This window comes from Portunus trituberculatus, chromosome 38 (assembly GCF_017591435.1).
Source record: "Portunus trituberculatus isolate SZX2019 chromosome 38, ASM1759143v1, whole genome shotgun sequence".
Taxonomy (NCBI): Eukaryota; Metazoa; Arthropoda; class Malacostraca; order Decapoda; family Portunidae; genus Portunus; species Portunus trituberculatus.
In genome coordinates this window covers 13,386,190-13,410,629 of record NC_059292.1, presented here as the reverse complement: position 1 = coordinate 13,410,629, position 24,440 = coordinate 13,386,190, and the positions used below count along the sequence as shown (strand labels likewise).

Below are 24,440 nucleotides of genomic sequence, written 5' to 3'. Positions count from 1 at the left end.
AAACCTTTGCTCTTCATTTTTCCATACATCGTCTAATTTCCTTTCAAAGTCGAACTGATTTAGTATTTATCACACTGTCTGGGAGGCTGTTCCAGTTATTCACCACCCTATTACAAAAGGAATACTTTCCGATGTCTAATCTTGCTCTTTGCTTAAATATTTTCTTTCCATGACCTTCACCTTTGCAATCCTTCCTACATTTTAAACAAACCTTCACATACATCTGTGTCATACACTCCATTGATAATTTCAAAGATTTCCACCATATTTCCTCTTGACCTCCTATATATGTCAGTGTTGGTAGGTCTAGTTTCTTCAGCCTTTCTTCATAGGAGAGATCTTTCAGGCCTGGTGCCAATTTTGTTGCTCTGCGCTGAATCCGTTCAAAAGCCTCCACATCCTTCTTCATGTAGGGACACCACAACTGATTGGCATAATCCAGGTGTGGTCGAATCAATGCCACATATAAAGATTCAAATATTTCCTCATACATTCTAACAAATGTCCTTATTAACCAACTATCCTATTACCTTTACTTATTTTTTTTCGCAAAATGTTAATTGAAATTCAACTTCTGGTCGATCTTCACCCCTAAAGCCTTCTCTACTCTAATTTGGTTCAGATCTTTATCCATAGTATATTGAAACATACATGTATTTGTTTGACTAATTTTCATCAAATAGCATTTCTTGGGGTCAAACATTAATAGCCATTTCTTTGACCATTCATTCATTCTATTGAGATCTTCTTGTAATTTTCTAGTCACTCTCATCCTTTATCATTCTGAACACTTTGGTATCATCAGCATATAAAAACATCTCGCTATTCAATATTATTTCCGGAAGGTCATTAATATACATAAACAAGACAGGACCAAGCACTGACCCCTGATGTACTTCACTTACCACTTCCTTCCAGTCTGAACTTGCACCATTTACAATTACCCACTGTTGTCTTCCTCCAAGAAATTCCAAAATCCACTTCAAGTTTTACCTCCTACATTGAAGTTTTTTTTTCTTTATTTTCTCCAGCAATCTTCTGTGAGGCACCGTGTCAAACGCTTTCTTAAAATCACAATAGGCGACATCCACAACTCCTTCATCTAATATACTCGTCCATTTTTCCATTACAGTTATGAGTTGAAGCACTGTTGAACGTTCACTCATGAAACCATATTGCTTCCTTGTGATAAGCTCGTTTTTCTTAAGATGATCAATAATTGTTCTTCTAATTATGGTCTCCATTAATTACAAAATTACGCAAGTCAGGCTAACTGGTTTATGATTTTGTGGGTCCTTTCTATTCCTTTTTTTTTGTGCAGTGCTGTAATATTTGCGGATTTCCAATCCTTGGACAATTTCCCCTACTTTATTGATAAATCAGACATAATTTGTAATGGACATGTTATTTTGTTCCTCGCCTCTTTAATTATCCTGGGGTGAAAACCTACGGGACCTGGTGCCTTGTTCCTTTTTAAATTGTCAATAGCGAGTTTAACATCTTCACCAATAGGATTTGTGTTAACATGAAGACATCCTTCACCTGCATAGCTCGGTACTTCCTCCTCAGCTTCCCCAGTGAACGCTATTAAAGAACTCCGCCAACACTGTGGCTTTCTCTCTATCATTTTGTGTTCTGTTTTTTCCTTGTTCATATACAAATTTCTTATACCGGCTGCAGTTCTTTGTCTTTGACTGTACTTATTTCCAAAATATTTTTGTATTTGATTTAATATTTTTGGCAATTACTTTCTCATTACTTTTCACTGCTCTTCTTGTTTCTCGTCTAATCTGACTGTTAATTTGTCTGTACTCCAAATCCACCAGGCTGTACTCTCTCTGTTTTTTCTTAATCTTAGACCACAATTTTCCATTCATCGTTCTTTTCCTCAGCCTTTCCCGACTTACAAACTCTCTTTTCGGAACGCAAATATCGATAGCTTCCTAGAATTGAATTTTAAACTTATCCCATATCACCTCTACATCTTGGTAATTACGATATTCTTCCCACTTTATGGACAATCATTTACCCACTTTACTACAGTTTGCTTGTTCATCTAAGTACACATGTTTTTTATACTCTTCCTTCTGTGGTTCTATACTACACTTGAACTGCACACAGCAACGGTCACTTTTCCGCAGCGGGTTTCCAATCTTAATATTCTCTACAAATAAATCATCATCCTTAAATATCAAATCAAGAGTATTTCCATCATTTTCTAAAACAACCTTGTAATTTCTGGCGCGCGCGCACGCGCGCACGTGTGTGTGTGTAATTCACTGTTTGATCTGCTGCAGTCTCTGATGACACAGCCAGACGTTACCCTACGGAACGAGCTTAGAGCTCATTATTTCCGATCTTCGGATAGGCCTGAGACCAGGCACACACCACACACCGGGACAACAAGGTCACAACTCCTCGATTTACATCCCGTACCTACTCACTGCTAGGTGAACAGGGGCTACACGTGAAAGGAGACACACCCAAATATCTCCACCCGGCCGGGGAATCGAACCCCGGTCATCTGGCTTGTGAAGCCAGCGCTCTAACCACTGAGCTACCGGGCCGTGTGTGTGTGTGTGTGTGTGTGTATGTGTGTGTGAAAATAAACTTTTATTTTCATAAGCAGGAGTTGCTATGGTGCCTTTATGGACCTATGACAGAGTGAACCGCTGGACCTTAATCCAAATGCATTAAGAACAATTATAGTAACACAACATCACTTGGAGATACACAGATGAACATAAGAAGACACTATAATATGAAGTGATAGAACAAATTTGTACACATCATTTGCTCGAGAGCGTTAATACTGAGTTCTCAAGATGAAGCATGTTGAGTGCTAAAGGTAAATGAAGCACAATCAAATCCCTTTCTTTGCTTTATTCTCATGATAACAAAATTTCTTGAAGGGTCACACTGCTCAATGAATGTGCACCACATATAGCTATCTCCTGTCATCAGGAGGCACAAAAAACGCATGAAGGTTGGAGGGAAGGCATTTTTCATTGCTATAGTTGCTTTAATTTTCTTTGCCATTACTATTGTTGTAGATTTTTTTTTATTGGTGGTGGTGGTAGTCTTAGTAATATTAAAATAATAGCGGTAGTAGGTAGTAGTAGTAGTAGTAGTAGTAGTAGTAGTAGTTGTTGTTGTTGTTGTTGTTTTCATTGTCGTTGATAATGTTGTTGATATTGTAATGATAGTATTATTAGTAGTAGTAGTAGTAGTAGTAGTAGTAGTAGTAGTAGTAGTAGTAGTAGCGGTAGTAGTTGTAGTTGTAGTTATAGCTGTAGTAATAGTAGCAGCAGCAGCAGCAGGGGTAGCAAGTAATAACAGTAGAGGCAGTTTTTATTTGCTGTTGTAGTCGTTATTGTTGTTACTTTTGCAGCTGTTTTCCTTGCTGATTGAATTCTCATAACAAATAATAATTGGAATGTATGTAGTAAAGAGAAAAAAAATATGGCTTCTTGAAACTCAGTTTCTCAAAAGTTGACATCGGGATTGTATTTGGGCAAGTGTCAAAATGATTGAAGAAAAGATGACTGCTTGAGTCGGCATAAGTAGAATGTCGCCTGATGTGGGTAAAGCAGCGTCTGTCATTCCGTTATGTGTTAGAATTACGTCAGCGAGGACATCATCTTCCACATCTGCTAACGTATCTGGACGCAAAGAAAGTGAAATGTGTGAAAATGTCCGTGACGTCCAGGGTATGCTGGTGGTTTTGGGGATGGGTGGTAGTGTCAAGTGATGATGTGCATGTCGCTGCATTTTGAATAATGATGTGTCAGCTGAATATGAGGGTTTGTATTCATTACTAGGCGGTACTTTTATAGAGCTGTCGGCCAGGCGAAAAACTACGTCGCTGCCCTGGTCGTCTAGGTCATAGTCTGGGAAAGGTGGAGTCGCTGGTGAGTCCATAGAAGTCACAACATCAAAGGCAGTGAAGACCTGAGGTGGAACGGTGCATCTTGTCACCCAATATTCTTATGTGGTCTCTATTCGGAAGGGAAAATGTAGAAATAAATCAAGAATCCGTTTAGCATGGCAAACGCGAAGCAATGATGAAATAATTCTAGGAATATAGATCAGTAGTAATAGACAAATTAGCAATCATGTTCTAAACGTGTTTATATATATTCGTGATAAGTGAGAGAGTGTTAAAATTTCTAGATATCCTTTATGAAAAACAAGAGTAGAATTTCATTAAGATTCTTTCATCTTTAGGTGTGCTATATAACAACGTACTGTTCTTTGCTAAGAAATTAATTATTTCGTGTCACATCTAATAACCTTAAGAAACTAATCTTTAGATAGACGAGTCTGTCCTTACACGCGGTCGAGATTCAGGGAAGACGCAGGCCACTGGCAAAGGAAACTCAAGGAGGAAAGGACGAGGCTCAGGGTCTGAAGGCTGCAGGGCAAGGAGCGGACGTGGTCTAAGAAGCGGGCGGCAGCCTTTCAAGCGAGCAGCAGCACTAAATGTAAAACAAGCAAATAAATCTGTTAACCACTACTATAAGCGCTAACTTAACCAATCCTAAAATAAAATCGTTTCTATGTGATAAGAAATGCCTCCTAAGGCTGGGTGCAAACGAGACATCTTTTTGTGATCAGTGGCCGCAACGAAAAAGTGGCAGCCACAAAAAAAGATCGCCACGAAAAGTGGTGAGTAGGTGTACCTCGCACACGAGCCATTAGGTAAAGCGGCCACTGATAAGTCAATGTCATTATATAATAAGAGAAAAATATTATATAATATATAAAAACACACGCGCCCACACACACACACACACACACACACACACACACACACACACACACACACACACACACACACACACACACCCATCCACCCACCCACCCACTCACACACACACACACACACACACACACACACACACACACACACACACACACACAGAAGGAGGTAGTAGACACCTACCGAAACGATGATATACCCACAGCGAGGTTGAATAGCACTAATTCTGACCAGGATGGGTCCTGGTCTGCCCAGTTCTGGTCTGGATCAGTTCAAGGGGTGATGTGAATTCACCATCAAAGCTAGCTGTTAACTCGCTGAACACTTCCCTGTGTCCCACAACTCAAGGAGGCAGTCACAGCCTGCCCTCTAAAGACAAGTCTCCCCCTTCACACAAAACTACAAACACTTCTTACACACACACACACACACACACACACACACACACACACACACACACACACACCCTTCACTTAAAAAAAAAAAAAAAATGACGACTCCTACTGTCCTACATCAGCCTCGGGGACTCCGAGCCTGATGTAGTGCTGTCTATCTCTCCCCTACCTCCTCTGACTATATTAAATTCTTTGACTATTTAACTTCCAAAGTGGAGCATATTCTGTCCCTCTATCTTTCAAGGAGATCTCCATCTTTGGAGATTTCAATGTTCACCACCAACTTTGGCTTTCCTCTCCCTTCACTGACCATCCTGGTGAACTAACCTCCAACTTTGCTATCCTCCATGACCTAGAGCAACTGGTGCAACACCCTACTTGTATTCCTGACCGTCGTGGAGATACGCCCAACATTCTTGACTTTTCCTTTCCTATAATCCTTCTGCTTATGCTGTTACTTTATCTTCTCCGTTAGGCTCCTCCGATCACAACCTTATATATGTATGTTGTCATGTTTTTCCAATCCATTCTCAAGATACCTCTGGCGTTTTGTCTCTGAGGAGGTATTATGGTGATTTTCCCTAGAATGATTACTGTTTCCATGTCAAGGACCATCTCTGTGTGTTGAACGCATAACAGAGGTGACACCTAAACTTTCTAAACCTTGGTTTAACTCAGCCTGTTCTCGTTTTGTACATGATAGAGAGGTTGCCCACAAAAGGTACTTGAGCCTTCCATCTCCTGAATCTCACGCACTTTATATCTCTGCCCGGAATCATGCCAAGTCTGTTCTTCAACACGCCAAGCACTCCTTCATAAATAGAAAATGTCAAAATCTGTCAAGATCCAACTCCCCTCGGGACTTCTGGCATATGGCTAAAATCATCTCCAATAACTTTACTTTACTTCTTTATCTTTCCCTTCTTTATTTAATCCTGATGGCACCATTGCCATCACTTCTTTCTCTAAACCTGAACTCTTCTCTGAAAAGCTTTGCTAATAACTCTACCTTGGATGATTCTGGGCTTGTTCCTCCTTCTCCTCCTCCCTCTGACTATTTCATGCCATCAATTAAAAATTCTTCGTAATGATGTTTTTCCTACCCTCGCTGGCCTAAACCCTCGGAAGGTTTATGGACCTGATGTGGTCCCTCCTTTCGTTCTCAAAAACTGTGCTTCCGTGCTTGCATCTTGCCTGGTCAAACTCTTCAAACTCTATCTATCGACTTCTTCCTTCTTTCTTGCAGGAAGTTCGCCTACATTTAACCTGTTTTAAAAAGGGTGACCATTCTAATCCCTCAAACTACCGTCCCATAGTTTTAATCTTTTGCTTGTATAAAGTTTTTTAATCTCATCTGTCACTTCACAATCTTCTATCTGATCGCCAGTATGGCCTCCGTAAAGGCCGCTCTACTAGTGATCTTCTGACTTTCCTTACTGAGTCTTGATCATCCTCTTTTAGAGATTTCGGTGAAATTTTTGCTGTCGCGTTAGACATGAAAAGTTTTTAATAGAGTTTGGCACAAAGCGTTAATATTGATCTCATAACTACCCTCCTACGGTTTCTATCCTTCTCTCTCTGCAACTTCATCTCAAGTTTCCTCTCCGACTGTTCTATTGCTGCTGTGGTAGACGGCCACTGTTCTTCTCCTAAATCTATCAACAGTGATGTTCCTCCGAGTTCTGTCATATCACCCACTCTCTTCCTATTATTCATTAATGATTTCTTTAACCAAACTTCTTGTCCTATTCACTCTTACGCTGATGATACCACTCTACACTTTTCCACGTTTTTTTTTTCAGAGACGACCAACCCTTCAGGAAGTCAAGAAATCACGCAAGGGCGCCACAGAACGCCTAACTTCTGATCTTTCTAATATTTCTGATTGGGGCAGAGAAAACGTAGTAGTATTCAATGTCTCAAAAATTCAATTCCTCCATCTATCAACTCGACACAACCTTTCAGACAACTATCCGTTCTTCTTCAGTGACACTCAGCTGTCCCCCTCTTCTACACTGAATATCTTCGGTGTATCCTTTACTCCTAATCTAAACTGGAAACTTCACATCTCATCTCTTGTTAAAACAGCTTGTATGAAGTTAGGCATTCTGAGGCGTCTCCGGCAGGTTTTCTCGCCTCCCCAACTGGTAACTCTGTACAAGGACCTTATCCGCCTTTATATGGAGTACTCTTCGCAGGTTTGGGGGGGTCCCACTCACACAGTTTTATTAGATAGGGTGGAATCTAAAGCTTATTTTTCGTCTCATCGATTCCTTTCCTAAAACTGACTCTTCAACCTCTTTTTCACTGCCGTAATGTTGCATCTCTTGATATCTTTTATCGTTATTTTCACGCTAGCTACTCTTTTGATCTTGCTAACTTCATGCCTCCTCTCCTATTGCGGTCTTGCTGCGCAAGGCTTTCCTCGTCCTCTCACCTGTTCTGTCCAATTTTTTAACGCAAGAGTTAACCAGTACTCTCAATCATTCATACCTTTCTCTGGTAAACTCTGGAACTCCCTGCCTGTACCTGTATTTCCAACTTCCTATGACTTGACTACATTCAAGAGGGAGGTTCCAAGACATTTGTCCCTATCCCTTGGCTAATTTCATCGGCGCTATAAGAAGACAAGCAAATGAATGGGCCTTTTTTTCATTATATTTTTTGTTGCCTTTGGCCAGTCCTCCTCTCTTACACAAAACACACACACACACACACACACACACACACACACACACACACACACACATCGCGTAGTGTAGTAGTTAGCACACTCGGCTCACAACCGAGAATGCCCGGGTTCGAGTCCCATGCAGGTGCGGCGAGGCAAATGGGCAAGTCTCATAATGTGTAGCTCCTGTTCACTTAGCAGCACGTAGGTACGGGATGTAATTCGAGGTGTTGTGGGCTCGCTTTTCCGGCGTGTGGAGTGTGGTGTGGTGTTAGTCCTGCCCGAAGATCGGTCTATAAGCTCTGAGCTCGCTTCGTGATGATGAAGACTGGCTGGGTGACCAGCAGACGACCGTGAATAATAAGAAAAAATAAACACACACACACACACACACACACACACACACACACACACGGCCCGGTAGCTCAGTGGTTAGAGCGCTGGCTTCACAAGCCAGATGACCGGGTTCGATTCCCTGGCCGGGTGGAGATATTTGGGTGTGTCTCCTTTCACGTGTAGCCCCCTGTTCACCTAGCAGTGAGTAGGTACGGGATGTAAATCGAGGAGTTGTGACCTTGTTGTCCCGGTGTGTGGTGTGTGCCTGGTCTCAGACCTATCCCAAGATCGGAAATAATGAGCTCTGAGCTCGTTCCGTAGGGTAACGTCTGGCTGTCTCGTCAGAGACTGCAGCAGATCAAACAGTGAATTACACACACACACACACACACACACACACACACACACACAGGTAACGCACATGCACACTTACATATTATATATAAAACACACACGTTAACACATACACGCATAGATAAAAACACACACTTAGAATAGACATGCATACATACTAACATACAAAGAAACAGAAAGACTGACAAACACAGACAAGCAGGCAGGTGTAACATAAAATTTACTGATGAACATTTTTTTTTCTTTCAATAAAGTATATTGTGTTATCTTTTTCATTTCTTTCTCCAGGCGAATGATTACTTCAGTGGGTGACCGCAGCCTCACACTCTTCTGTCCACAATTTTTCTTTAATATTCTTATCGGTGTATTCCTTCAGCTGAAAATCATAAAATCCTGGCCTTTTCTGGTCCTGTGCAATCAGTGTTTCACAGTCAAACAACTCCAACATGTCTCTTCCACCCTCTTCGCTCACGGTAGGAATAGTTGACTCTGTGACGCGGGTGACAAGGTGGCGGTAACTAAAAGTGGCTCGTGTGCATCCTGCCATTGGAAATAACGGTTTCCATCGCGGTCTGCTGTGGGCGACCACAGTTGAGTGGTCGGAAAAATGGACCCTCCCGCTACTTCTCACCACTATTTTTTGGTGGCCACAAGGAAATGGCCCGTGTGTATGCATCAATAGAAATATGTGTGTTCTATTTGGACCATTTTTTTGTGGAGGCCACTGACCATAAAAAGTGTCTCGTGTGCACCTGGCCTATATATGATGGTGAAATCAGAGTACATATAAGTCAGCAAAGGACTCAGGGGCTGTGCATAAAAAGAAACAAACTCATGACATCTCTGTCAAGACAAGAACCTTCACCAGACGACTTATTGGTTGCGAATCGATGATGCGAATCGTCACACCACCAGGCCATTTCTTATATGAATGTAAAAATAAAGAGAGAAAGAGAGAAAACAAATGAAAAGAGAAGGAATACATAACATCCAGATGATGGGAGAACACACATTCAGGTATGCTTAGAGGGAAATGTTTTTTTTTTTTTTTATATCAGAATCTTTTTATTTATTCATATCTACTTATTCATTCTTCTTCTTCTTCTTGTTCTTGTTCTTCTTATCATTATTATTATTATTATTATTATTATTTTTATTATTATTATTATTATTATTATTATTATTATTAATACTATTATTGTTATTTTATTCACTTATTTATTCATTTATCCTGTTTATCTAACTCGATTTCCCACTCGGTGAGCATAATGTTTGGCAAGACATTACAGTATAGTTACCCTGGTTCAGAGAGACAATACTGTAGTGATATTAGGTGTCTTACCTGCAAGTCGTGACCTCAGCTGGTTGGGTGAAGGGCTCCGTTTGTAAAATGACGAACCAGTTACCCAGGACGTCACGAGACCAGCTGAGCTCCACTGATTTCTCCTCAGGTTCACACTCTGCACTATAGAAAGAAAAAAAAGTTGAGATTCGGATTAGCAACTTTTGAGTACTAATAATCTGCAAAGAATCCAGTAAGGCAACGAAACAAATGATTCCGGTTGAGTAAAGTGGACGAAGAAATCACGAAGAGGGCGAGTTACCTAGTGTTGACGCCCGGCCCAGCCACGCCTTGGGAAGTGTCTGGAGGTAAAGATTTTATCTGCGAGAGGATCTTCCACATTTCAGTCAGCTCTTCGCTGAATGCTCTTATTATATATGATGACAGCTCACTGAAATAAAGAAAACGTCTTTATAAAAAGAGGTTTTCCCCTTCCCCTTAGCTTTAAAATGCCCTCTCAGGTTCAAGTGAAATCTCTTCTATTGCCATCAGGATTTGTGCTTCTAAACTCACGCCTTTCATTTCTGCAGAAGCCTGCACCTTTCCTTTTTGTTAAAGTTTTGTATCATTATGATCGAAGTTTTCATTTACTTATCATGTCTCAATATTAATTACCATTCTAATCGGTTATATTTTTTGACAAGGTACACTTTCAGCTAAGTTTTCTAGATATGAGTTTATTCTCAGTAGCAAAAATGTTCAAGCAAAGTCGTTTCTGCATTTAACTGTGTGATGGCATCAGCAACAGTCCCTCCACAGTCTATCATCAGGTTGCATTAGTACTGAGGTGTGTCTCGAGTGTTTGTTTCTGTGAAGGCTTTGAACTTACATCCACTTGTGTGAAAACAACACCGCATTGATTTGTTTTCTTGTATTACGTTTTGGGCTCATTAGAACTCTTTTCAAAGGCCACAGAGGAGAATTTTCACGATGATTGTTTCTTTCTTTTTCTATTGATTATATAGAATCTTTGTTATCCTATCATCAGCATCATGAAAACACTAATCTATATTTCACACTATGATAATATATTAGAGATAAGACCTCAAAACGCTTGAGAATCTGATCCAGTATCTCACCTCGGATATCCATGCGGCATGAGGCAGAACGACTTGTTGGTGGGGACGCTGGCGCAAGGTGGAGTTTCCTTTAGGTAAGCCGGTAGCTGTAACTCCTCGTCGGTCAGGGGGCGCCTGTCATCAGCTAACTGCCCGCTCCCTGCAAATTATTTTTGTAGCATTGGAAGTATGTACATGAAGTGTATTAATTATTTTTTCCAAACAAAAATAAACAAGTAAGAAATATACTTTAATAATATTCTTCGATTAATTATTGTCAATCCACTTTAGTATATCGTCGTACGAGAATGGAAAAAATAAATGAAAGTATACTACGTCATAGTTTCAGAAGAGAAGAAATAGAAAATTATAGTAAATTACAGAAGGATAAGCTGATCTATTTATTGTAAAAGCCACGATTGCTTCATCTTCGATTACGAAATGATTATTCCATGAAATTCCTGCCGCTTCCATCTTATATATATATATATATATATATATATATATATATATATATATATATATATATATATATATATATATACACACACACACACACACACACACACACACACACAAATCTGTGTGTGTGTGTGTGTGTGTGTGTGTGTGTGTGTGTGTGTGTGTGTGTGTGTGTGTGTATGACTGTGCGTGTGTGTGTGTGTGTGTGTGTGTGTGTGTGTGTGTGTGTGTGTGTGTGTGTGTGTGTGTGTGTGTGTGTGTGTATGTGTGTGTGTGTAAAAAAATTCAGTCATCTTAACAATTAGGCTTCCATTAAGCTGACTTACGCTAACATCGACAAGAAAACAAGAATAATATCAGTGTCAGTCCATATGACATGTGACGACAGTCATGTTGAGGACCTGGTGTGGATAACGTAGTATTTTGTTTTCTTGTTGATACTCTTTATGTTATCATTATTAATGTCTGGGAACGTAACTCCTATTTTTGTATTGCTTTAGTTATTCCCTATACGAATTTTCGCTATACGAAAGAGTTTTCAGGAAACTAACCCTTTCGTATAGCCGGAGTCACCTGCTTTATTATTGTTATTATTATTGTTATTATTATTATTATTATTATTATTATTATTATTATTATTATTATTATTATTATTAATGTTATTGCTGTTGATGTTGTTGTTACCATTATTTATCAATTCATCTTTTTTTAATTTAGCTTTGTGTGACGCTAACTGATAAAGTAATTAAAAAATCTTACATGTAAAATCTGTGGTAAGAGGAAAGAGTTTCATGAGAGGATGGATCAACTGTTCAGCCAGAAGAGAGAAGAAACAAAGCTTGTTGTAGTGCTCGTAACACCTTGAGGCCCCTTTGGAGCATACTGATAGCCAGGACTGTCACGTACTTCTTAATAGAAAATGATGAATACATGGTTTTCACAGGAAAGAAAGAAAATTTATTGGATATACTTAAGACAAACTCTCTTTCTAAGGCGTGGAAATTTCAGTTTATACATTCTTCATAAACTAAGCAAGAAGACATGTACGAGTATATTCCACTCATTGCACGAAAAACCTTTTCATTACAACAAATGCTCTCTTAAGTGAAGAAAGAAAAAAAAAAAAAAAAAAAAAAGGAATAGAGAGGGGAACTGAGAGGGAACTTATATGTGGCTTGTCATTTCTAGAATACAAGTCTCAGGGATAAGGTTGATGTCATTATTTGAAGGGAGAAATATTATCAGGTTTTGCATCTCGAAACGATAAGATATTCCCCTGTACAGAGTGTATCTGTATTAGGCCTGATTTATTTGCTAAAAACATGTTTGGATTAATGACAACGGACTGACAAAAACAGATAAATAAATAGATAAACAGATATTATAGAATATGAGACGAAAAATTAGTGTAGCATAACGGTAAGCTACAAACAGTACAAGAAGACAAGGCAAACTGAGGACTATAGGTTGAATCGGCACACAGTCAGCTCAACCCGTGGTCACCTCAGCCCCGAAGAATACATCCAGATAGGCAGACGCTGAACTAATAAGGAACCGGTGGTGTGATAACATGAAATTTTCCTTGAATGCTCCAGGACAGACCGGCAGCCAACAAAGGTAAGTAAATAAAGTTTGTGGGACTCACCACTAAAGCTACGACATTGAGACGTTAAGAAATACTGAACAGTCTGTGTTCACAATAATAAGAAAATGCTTCTCACCTTGGAAGGGAAACGAACCGAATGTGTGCCCGAGGAGTCCCGGCTGGGGAGGTACAAGAGGCAAGCCATCCACGCCCACTAGCTGAGGCACGGGGTATTTCTTTTGAGCCACTGGGTTGGTCGCTGAAGGTGACGTGGCAGTACTTGTGTTCTGAGAAGTCTGAAAGGAGCACACCGCCTTGATCAGCAGAACAATATACCGTTCTGGTGTTGCTGAGCTGCTGAGTGTCAGGGAATTACGTGCCTGGAATTTTGCACACATGTGGACATTCTGTTAAGTTTGCTCAATCTGCTTTTATAACGTCAATCCATCGAGATCCAGTATTTTCTTACTAATTCGTGTTGTAATTTTAGTTTTTCATATCCTCTCACTTTCGCTCCATTGTTAGACGTTGTTTTCTTTCGCACATCCTCTCATTCCCTTTCATTCTCTCAACTTTCTCGTGATACGCCCGTTATCTGCTTCACCCATCTCTCCCTCTTTGTCCCCACAAAGCGAGACAATATTTGCCTTACCTCTCGCGTGACGTCGGTCGCATTTCCTTTCCTTCTGTTAAATGGGGAGAGGATGTGGTCGTCGTCGTTGGAATCGGTGCCTGGGACACGATCCAAGTCACTTCCTTCCTTAGACGCCAATGTTAGTCTCTCCAGGGACGTGTCAGTCGTGTCGCTATTGTTCGAATCAGTATCCTCCCTTTTGCAATGATTGTTACAGTAATACCAGTTAACTATAAGGCAACATGCCAAGCCTACTTATAACAAAAGATATTATTAGGCAAACTTGACAGATAAACAAATAATGCATGTTGTTTTTAGAATTGTACTGCATATAAGTGACAATTGTACTCTGAACTATTATATATATATATATATATATATATATATATATATATATATATATATATATATATATATATATATATATATATATATATCATACAGGAGATAAAACTTGCCAACGGCAACAAAAAGTGGAAAAAAATCCCACTGGGATGCCAGTTCCCTTAAAGTTCATAAGAGCTATACAGAAGTGAGGGACAAGTGTCTTGAAACCTCCTTCTTAAAAAAAGTCAAGTCGTAGGAACATGTAAATACAGAAACAGGCAGGGAGTTCCAGAGTTTACCAGAGAAAGGTATGAATGACTGAAAGTACTGGTTAATTCTTGTATTAGAGAGTTTAACAGAATAGGGGTGAGAGGAATAAGAAAGCCTTGTGCAGCGAGGCCGCAGGAGGAGAAGAGGCAAGCAGTTAGCAAGATCAGTAGAGCAGTTAGCATGAAAACAGCGATAAAAGATAACAAAAGATGCAACATTCCGGTGGTAATAAAGAGGCTGAAAGCAGTCAGTTAGAGGAGGGGAGTTGATGAGACGAAAAGCTTTTGATTCCACCCTACCTAACGAAATGTGTGAGTGAAACCCCCAAACATGCGAAGAGTACTCTATACAAGGACAGATAAGGCCCTTGTACAGAGTTAGTTGGAGGGGCGAGAAAAACCGGCGGAGACGTCTCAGAACGCCTAACTTCGTAGAAGTTGTTTTAGCAAGAGATGTGATGTGAAGTTTCCAGTTTAGATTATGAGTAAAGGACAGACCGAGAATATTCAGTGTGGAAGAGGGGGAAAGCTGAGCGTCATTGAAGAAGAGGGGGATAGTTGTCTGGAAGGTTGTGTCGAGTTGATAGATGGAGGAATTGAGTTTTTGAGGCATTGAAAACTACTAAGTTTTCTCTGCCCCAATCAGAAATCTTAGAAAGATCAAGCGTTCTGTGGCGTCCCTGCGTGATCTGTTGACTTCCTGAAGGGTTGGTCGTCTCTGAAAGGACGTAGAAAGATGTAGGTGGTATCATCAGCGTAGGAGTGGATAGGGCAAGAAGTTTGGTTAAGAAGATCATTAATGAATAATAGAAAGAGAGTTGGTGACAGGACAGAACCCTGAGGAACACCACTGTTAATAGATTTAGGAGAAGAACAGTGGCCGTCTACCACGGCTGCAATAGAACGGTCGGAAAGGAAACTTGAGATAAAGTTGCAGAGAGAAGGATAGAAACCGTAGGAGGGCAGTTTTGAAATGAAAGCTTTGTGCCAGACTCTATCAAAAGCTTTTGATATGTCTAACGCGACAGCAAAAGTTTCACCGAAATCTCTAAAAGAGGATGACCAAGACTCAGTAAGGAAAGCCAGAAGATCACCAGTAGAGCGACCTTGACGGAAGCCATACTGGCGATCAGAGAAGATTGTGAAGTGACAGATATTGTTTGAGAATCTTCCTATTCAGGATAGATTAAAAACTTTAGACAAGCAAGAGATTAAAGCTATAGGACGGTAGTTTGAGGGGTTAGAACGGTCACCCTTTTTAGGAACAGGCTGAATGTAGGCAAACTTCCAGCAAGAAGGAAAGGTAGAAGTCGATAGACATAGTTGAAAGAGTTTGGCCAGGCAAGGTGCAAGCACGGAAGCACAGTTTTTGAGAACAATAGGAGGGACCCCATCAGGTCCATAAGCCTTCCGAGGGTTTAGGCCAACGAGGGCATGGAAAACATCATTACGAAGAACTTTAATTGTAGGCATGAAATATAGGGAGGGACAAGCCCAGGATCATTCAAGGTGGAGTTGTTAGCAAAGGTTTGAGAGAAGAGTTCAGCTTTAGAGACAGAAGAGATGGCAGTGGTGCCATCAGGATGAAATAAAGGAGGGAAAGATGAAGAAGTAAAGTTATTAGAGATGTTTTTGGCTAGATGCCAGAAGTCTCGAAGGGAGTTGGAGTTTGAAAAATTTTGACATTTTCTTTTTATGAAGGAGTGCTTGGCAAGTTGAAGAATATATATATATATATATATATATATATATATATATATATATATATATATATATATATATATATATATATATATATATATATATATATATATATATATATATATATATATATATATATATATATATATATATATATATATATATATATATATATATATATATATATATATATATATATATATATATATATATATATATATATATATATATATATATATATATATATATATATATATATATATATATATATATATATATATATATATATATATATATATATATATATATATATATATATATATATATATATATATATATATATATATATATATATATATATATATATATATATATATATATATATATATATATATATATATATATATATATATATATATATATATATATATATATATATATATATATATATATATATATATATATATATATATATATATATATATATATATATATATATATATATATATATATATATATATATATATATATATATATATATATATATATATATATATATATATATATATATATATATATATATATATATATATATATATATATATATATATATATATATATATATATATATATATATATATATATATATATATATATATATATATATATATATATATATATATATATATATATATATATATATATATATATATATATATATATATATATATATATATATATATATATATATATATATATATATATATATATATATATATATATATATATTCATGGGTAGCAAGTATGAAATTATAAGAAACACTTCATAAACACTCACATTGAATCATCTGGCAGCGATTTCTCATACCCTGGGACGCCATCACCAAGTGGAGGGAACTGGCCGTTGAGAGGAACGCGGGGATGCAAGACGAATATGGTGCTGGAATCTGTTGTGGCTGGGATCTCAGTGACGGTAAACGTTGGCGAGTTGGTTGGCACCGTGGGCTTGGATGCAGTGCCGAAGATAGGAGTAATGGAGGATGGGATGTGCGGCCCTGGTGTAGTAGTGCCGACACTAAAGGGGTGGATGGTAGTAAAAGGAGGCTGTATTGTGCTAGTTCCCTGGGGCTTGTGGGCAAAATACGGGACTGAGGGAGAAAATCCGCCTTGGAGTGAATGACTATGACTGATGGAAATGCCTGGCTTAAATGAATTGATGGGCAAGCTAGGTGCTTTGGATGGGATATTCCTGTGTGAGGTTGTTGGGGTGTAAGACGTGTACGATGAAGTAAGTAGGGCAGATGGAGTTGTGGTAGAGAATAAGGGAGTGACAGGCAAAGGGGATAACTGGTGATGGCTTGGGAGAGATATGGGTGTGATGAACTGCTGCTGGCTACCGTGGGGCCGAAGACCTACTCCAGTCAAGACTGGCGGAGCAGTAGTTGACACCACGATCGGCCCTTCTGAGGAAGAACAAAATACGTGGATGATGTGAATAAGTGGATATTAAGAATTACCTGTTCAGCCACTCATATGTTATTAGATATCTGAACTGTCAGTCATATACAGTTACATGCAAACAGAATTACCAGGGCGAAATGAAGAGTCTGCCTTGTCTCGGGGAGTTAGTCCCTTAGACTTCAATAAGTGCCCATGCGTGCTGTGGTGGCTCGGCTTACTTTCGTAGGAGCTGCTGTGGGAGGGAGCCTAAGAGCAAAATAGAACAAAAATATAAGGATCTAGTGATCATTGTTATCTTCCTGTTATTCTCTTTAGCCTTAGTATTTCACAAATGAGCTAGCTGTTCACTTGACTTAGAAAATAAGCATGAAGTTTTATGATGAGTTTTTTGTATCTTGTTTCTAAGATGTTAGAAAAAAAAAAATAGATTGATTATCAAGATTAAGGATTGCACGGTGCGTTGAGTATGTTGCACATGTACGTAGAACCTATGTGACAAGACCACAAAGTATAAATGATGACTTTATTGAAATTATATATGAAGTTATGATTGAAAAAGGTAAATAAATAAAATTCTAAGCTAACTTAGAAATGAATACAAGTGAAGGCAGGAAGGGTGGCGGTCACTGATGGAAGAGATCTGGTATGGAATCAGAAAGTGGTAGTGGACATACGTGGAGCGGAACTGGTGAAGGATATTTTGGTTGGTGTTTGAAGGGCATCAGAGTGAGCCAGAATTTTGTTGATTTTTAATACTCGTACATATCCATTGCAATGCTGTTTACAATTTCATCTTTGTTGATTTCGGTCAACGTTAATAATGAAGAGTATAAAAAAAAAAAAAAAAAAAAATATATATATATATATATATATATATATATATATATATATATATATATATATATATATATATATATATATATATATATATATATATATATATATATATATATATATATATATATATATATATATATATATATATATATATATATATATATATATATATATATATATATATATATATATATATATATATATATATATATATATATATATATATATATATATATATATATATATATATATATATATATATATATAATACGTGTACTATAATGTGTGTGTGTGTGTGTGTGTGTGTGTGTGTGTGTGTGTGCAAATTCTCTGATAAATTATTTCATTATTGTTATTCTAAGGTTATTGCAAGTAACGGCTGCATCGCCTAACACCGTTGTGTCATCTGCTTAAACGAAGCTTCTTTCGTTTCAGCCGTCGAACCGCTCCGGGTTTGTCGTTGACGTGACTTCATTACGAGTATGTATGTTTATACCACCTCTCCTTTCCATTCATTCTCTTATTCAAGTGCCATTTTTTGTCAGTCTTACCGGACACTACCATACCTAATTTAAATTCTTTATCTATAATAATTGAAATGCGTAAAGGTTTTAGAGCTTAACGACAGAGGAGCAAGTTCCTGTTTCGATACTTGTCGTATTAGTGCAATGATGAAGATTCATCACCTATGCTGACAGTCTGACACCTTGATGGAATAGACAAATCGCGAATTTATGTACCTAAGACAGCACGATGCAAACCATTTAAACCTTACAGTGGTGGATGGTGACGGGGCAGGAGAGCCGGACTCCAGAGTGTGGACGTGGTGGTGAACGTGGTGGTGATAGATTTGCTGGTGGCCGCTCGTGTCGTCTTCGTTGCTACCAGTGTTGTGAGTATGACTATGCTTCCGTTGGTTACGCTGCTCGTGCTTGTGGTGATGCTGATGACCATGCTTATTGCCACAATCTCCACAAAGGTCACTCGGTCCAATAATGGATGACGGTTTAGGTTCACCAAAGCCTAAAGTGGAAGGCAACGGTGGAGGCAGTGTGGTGGAGGTAAAGAGTATTGTGGAGATGGAGCGATTGACCACCGGCGCCTCACTCATATGAAATCCTGCGACAGTGAGGCCCCGAAATAATCTGTTGACGTTAATCTTGTGTGGTGATGGCAATGGAGTAACTGGCAATAAAGAGCAAGAAGGTTCATATGTGTATGTGGGCGTGAAGGGATGAAGAGTTGTATGGGTGGGAGGACTCACAGGAGGAGGCCCGTAGGAACTAGAAGGTGGATGCAATCGGTGGCTATCACTGGAATCGTTAGGGATCACCGGCGTGGTGGAGGACGAGTAGACAGGAGGATGATAGGAAGCGCTGGGTGTGGTGGGGGAGGACAGGTGATGAGTGGAACCCCTGTAGAGGCGTGGGAACAATGCCATCAGGAATTGTGACTTGGATCTGCAAGAGAAATTCATATCAGCTACAGTATTTATGGACACTGACGGATTTTTTTCTTTTCTTTGTATCAATACTTGAAGCAGGATATTTAACACAATTAAGTGTCAACATTACGTATTTCATTATTCGTGATGGTCAAAAAGCTTTTAAATAGAAAGATGGGCACAGCAGGAAGATGGAACTCACAGATTGGTGACCACGAGAAAAAGGTCGTCAGGAAGATTCAGCAGGTACTCTACGTAGTCAGAGCTGAGTGGGGGGCGCAGCTCATCCAAATCATGAATGTGCAGCGACGTTGGCTTCACTACTTCATTTGGAACCTTAAGAAAGTTTTTTCTTCTTTTTATATGTTTTTAATCTTTTGATGTTCTTTATCATATAAAAGATACATACGACGAGAGAGAGAGAGAGAGAGAGAGAGAGAGAGAGAGAGAGAGAGAGAGAGAGAGAGAGAGAGAGAGAGAGAGAACTTTTAACATTCGTGCTAGCACGAGAGAAATGGCGTCATATAACCTACCTGTAGTGTGATCTTTGGAAGAGCCTCTGCTTGCAGCGGAGTGAGATGCGTCCCGCTGGGCAAGTTTGGAATAACTCGAGGCACAGCGAATCCTGAGCTGCTTTTCTCAAAATATGGTCTGTGAAATGTGTTTACGTTCATTTGTTTGCCACTTTCATGTTGATTGTATGAATAAAATAATAGTGCATTTTATGATTACCTACTAAAAGTAACGTTGACATAAATATAGAATATAAACAAGTGAACAAGGAAGGATATATATATATATATATATATATATATATATATATATATATATATATATATATATATATATATATATATATATATATATATATATATATATATATATATATATATATATATATATATATATATATATATATATATATATATATATATATATATATATATATATATATATATATATATATATATATATATATATATATATATATATATATATATATATATATATATATATATATATATATATATATATATATATATATATATATATATATATATATATATATATATATATATATATATATATATATATATATATATATATATATATATGTGTGTGTGTGTGTGTGTGTGTGTGTGTGTGTGTGTGTGTATAATTTAAACACAAGGCATGAACAGTACTGACAAACTTACTTAAGGAGAGTCAGCCTGTGTATAAGCTCCTCCCGTAACTGATTTATGTTCGCAGAAGAAATTTGGTGCTGGTGGAAACTGTTTGCTGCCAGAGCAGCCACTGCAGCTTGACCCAGCTCCGTCTCCACTCCTGGCCCAGGGAACACTGCCCCAGCTGCTTTATGCGATAGCAATTTCTTCAAACGATGTCCTACTTCGTGTTCAAGTTTAGTTTTGATTGCAGCTTTGACGGCTGCGTCTCCTGCAAGGATCTGGCTTAGTTGTGTTGCCTTACGGTTTGCTGATGCACTGCCAGCGGCAATGATTTGGGCGGCAACTTTTTGTGCCGCAACCTTCTGTGCTGTAAGGTGTTGTGCTGCAACGTGACCTGCTAATTGAGCTGCTACAGCTGCTTGTTTGATTTGACCTGCTTGAATAGCCTGTGCTTGTAGCGCCTGCTCAGCAATTAATGCCTGCTCCAACGCCAGCTGTGCGTGGCCTGCGTTACCACCTACGCCAAGGCTCGGAATGTGATGGTGAAGGACGTGAGGAACCCGCAGACCAAGCGATGGGCTACGCACTATACTAGCTGCAGGGGAACCTTGGCCTTCGGGAAGATCATCTGTCGGAAACACGTGGAGAGTGTGATCAATGTGGTCTGGGTTCACTAGTTCAGCTTGGTGTTCTGTTGAGTCGCCGGGAATAGTTATGTGAATTTCATCGTATTTATAAGGATAATCAGGACGATCTGGGCGACGGTCAGTGTACGCCGTATCTGGGCGAGGCAAAGCAACTGGCCTGTCAGGTGCACGTCGGTCTATAAATGGTTTTCCTCGATTTGGGTCCTCGAAATCATGGCCATTCCCGGGCAGAGAGGACTCTTCGTACCACGTTTCAGGGTTCCTGTGTCCATTCAGCTGAGGTTTCTTGAAATGTGTCTGAGGATAATCACCATGGTCAGCAGGCCCAGAGTACCTCACCGGAACTTGTTCGATGATAAGAATGGGCGGTTTCCTGCGAATGGTACCACGGTGACGGGGCCGCTGTACCTCTTCAAATGCTGAGTCTGCCCTGCCATCACCCCAGCTCTCACGCAAAGTGTCTCTCACACGATGACGCTCAACTCTTTCAAGGGCATCACCTTCTCTTAATGCTCGATCAACATGTCTCCGTGAATCATATTGACTCAAATTACGTTCCCTATTATCATGTACTGAACTAGGTTTGCTTTCTAATGAGTCATGTCTAGCCATTTCTTGCAAAATTTTCCTTTTCCTTTCCTCGGCCTTATGAATTTCACGGGCAATTTCTTCTTGACGTACACGCTCCCTCCTTCTTTCCAAATCGGCACTGGTGCGTCTGTTCAAGACCAACTGGTCCGTCGTATTGATTTGTTCTTTTCTTTCATTGTTTCTTTCACGCTCTTGTTCTCTAGCACTTTCTATTCTCCTTCTCTCTCTTTCAAAATCACTTTCTTTCTCTCGTTCCCTAGCAATTTCCATTCTCCTTCTCCTTTCTCTTTCAAAATCACTTTCTCTCTCTCTGTTTATGATGAGAATTTTTTTGCGATCATCACCGACCGTGAGGGTCGACATGACCAAAGGTTCGTCAATGGGATGATTAAAGTCAACGTGCCCTGAATTGGAGAGCTGCACCTCGCCTTCCTTTGCTGCCCACGCCATCCGTGCACACCATGACGAGGCGACCACCGCGTACACCACTACTGCGATGCTTCGATTCATTGCTGAAATAAGATTACGATATGCTTGTCAAAGAAAGTGCAAAGTAATGAAGAGGCACTGAGAAAAACAAACTGAACAAAGATAGACATGCCTGTCGGTGACTTATTTATTTTATGTAGTAAATATATTGCAATAGAATTTGAAGTGATGATATCAAGCAGTGATTATTGCAGCACTGTTTGTTGAACCGGAACGGAATTGAGTGAGAAATATCTATACCGTACAAAGAAAAGTTATTAAAAAAAGGAAACTGTACAGTTTCATACTAATATGGCAAATCTACTTACCTGAGATTTTTTATTTTCCGAATGAGTCAACCAGGTAATTTATGTCATGAGCTGATCTTTATTACAACAAATGCTAAGTTCTCCTTCTACACCCAATATATATATATATATATATATATATATATATATATATATATATATATATATATATATATATATATATATATATATATATATGCTAATGCTAAGTTCTCCTTCTACACCCAATATATATATATATATATATATATATATATATATATATATATATATATATATATATATATATATATATATATATATATATATATATATATATATATATATATATATATATATATATATATATATATATATATATATATATATATATATATATATATATATATATATATATATATATATATATATATATATATATATATATATATATATATATATATATATATATATATATATATATATATATATATATATATATATATATATATATATATATATATATATATATATATAGCACATGTACTAATGTCCGTACATATAGTTTTCATAAGTATTGTTTTTACTTATTTTGACGATGCACTTGAGTACCGTGCGAGAATCGTGAGTGTGCCACAGTTTGAACTGAATTATGAAACCTAAATGAGTTGTGAGCTCTGGCAAATATTCAACAGCAATACCTAGACTAACACTGCAACGCTCAATTTAATATTGGCGCTAGTTTCAGAGGTGGGACGGCAGCTCAACAGTGTGACAGTAGGGAAGAGGAGTGTATAGGAAAGACTTGAGTGAAAGGACATATCGCCAATGCAGGAGGAAGAAAAGAAATGCCCAGAAGGCAATTTTTAAAAAGAGGATATTTATCAATCGAAAAAACAATGTCAGGGTATGAAAAACTTCAAGTCGGCAAAGTGTCCGTCTCCCACAGTACACCCTCATATCTTGCGTAGGGCTAACTCGTTCAGAGTCGGACCAGTACACGCCTTGCAAGCACTATATTTCAGCATCGAGACCAGGTCACGGACGATGCAGCCACGAGCATGCTCCCACGAGCCTTTGGTGTGTGTGTGTGTGTGTGTGTGTGTGTGTGTGTGTGTGTGAGAGAGAGAGAGAGAGAGAGAGAGAGATGTGTGTACGTGAGAGCGTGTATGTTTTAATTGACTACATGAAATGAGAGAAAAAGAAGAAAGAAAACACAGTGTACCACCTCACCGTTAACTGTACACATTTATCCAAAGGAAGCAATATGAAAGCACTCAGGCATAACTTGTAACCAGAGGCATATATAGAAAAAAAATAAAGATAAATATATAAATGAATAAATGATAATCAAGAGGTTGCATATGTATTCACTTTCGTTAGGTAAGGCGGAAGAGAGGGATGACAGGTGTTGCATGTCAGGAAATGACGACAGAAGCTGTTTTCACTCCCCATTGTGACCAACGCTTTTACCCGACAGCCCATCTTCGAGAGTGCAAATACCTCTGCCGCATAATTACTTTCTTTCCGCTTCAGTCCTGGGAAATTCCTCATTTTCACTTCTGATTACCTATTCACCACTTGTTTAAACACATTATCCCTCCGTGAATCGGTGCTTGCCTTAATTGATGGTCTTCATC

General features: G+C 38.4%; 1 protein-coding gene across 3 annotated transcripts in view; it reads right to left on the bottom strand.

Annotated features, from left to right (window-relative positions):
- Positions 1-3,218: 3,218 nt before the first annotated feature.
- Positions 3,219-24,440, bottom strand: part of LOC123515064 — a 40,282-nt gene continuing 19,060 nt past the window's right edge. Inside the window, exons 2-14 of one of the 3 annotated variants that reach the window (XM_045273459.1) lie at positions 20,835-22,557; positions 20,172-20,289; positions 19,841-19,974; positions 18,970-19,654; positions 17,486-17,603; positions 16,735-17,359; positions 13,618-13,795; positions 13,102-13,261; positions 10,940-11,078; positions 10,123-10,251; positions 9,861-9,983; positions 4,334-4,478; positions 3,219-3,951 (exon numbers count right to left, since the gene is read on the bottom strand). In XM_045273459.1, coding sequence (XP_045129394.1) covers positions 3,478-3,951; positions 4,334-4,478; positions 9,861-9,983; positions 10,123-10,251; positions 10,940-11,078; positions 13,102-13,261; positions 13,618-13,795; positions 16,735-17,359; positions 17,486-17,603; positions 18,970-19,654; positions 19,841-19,974; positions 20,172-20,289; positions 20,835-22,555 — 4,749 coding nt within the window. In that variant the 5' untranslated portion in view covers positions 22,556-22,557 and the 3' untranslated portion in view covers positions 3,219-3,477. Of the gene's footprint in view, positions 3,999-4,333; positions 4,479-9,860; positions 9,984-10,122; positions 10,252-10,939; positions 11,079-13,101; positions 13,262-13,617; positions 13,796-16,734; positions 17,360-17,485; positions 17,604-18,969; positions 19,655-19,840; positions 19,975-20,171; positions 20,290-20,834; positions 22,558-24,440 lie in introns of all 3 variants that reach the window. The other 2 variants (XM_045273461.1, XM_045273460.1) reach the window with 2 other exon arrangements.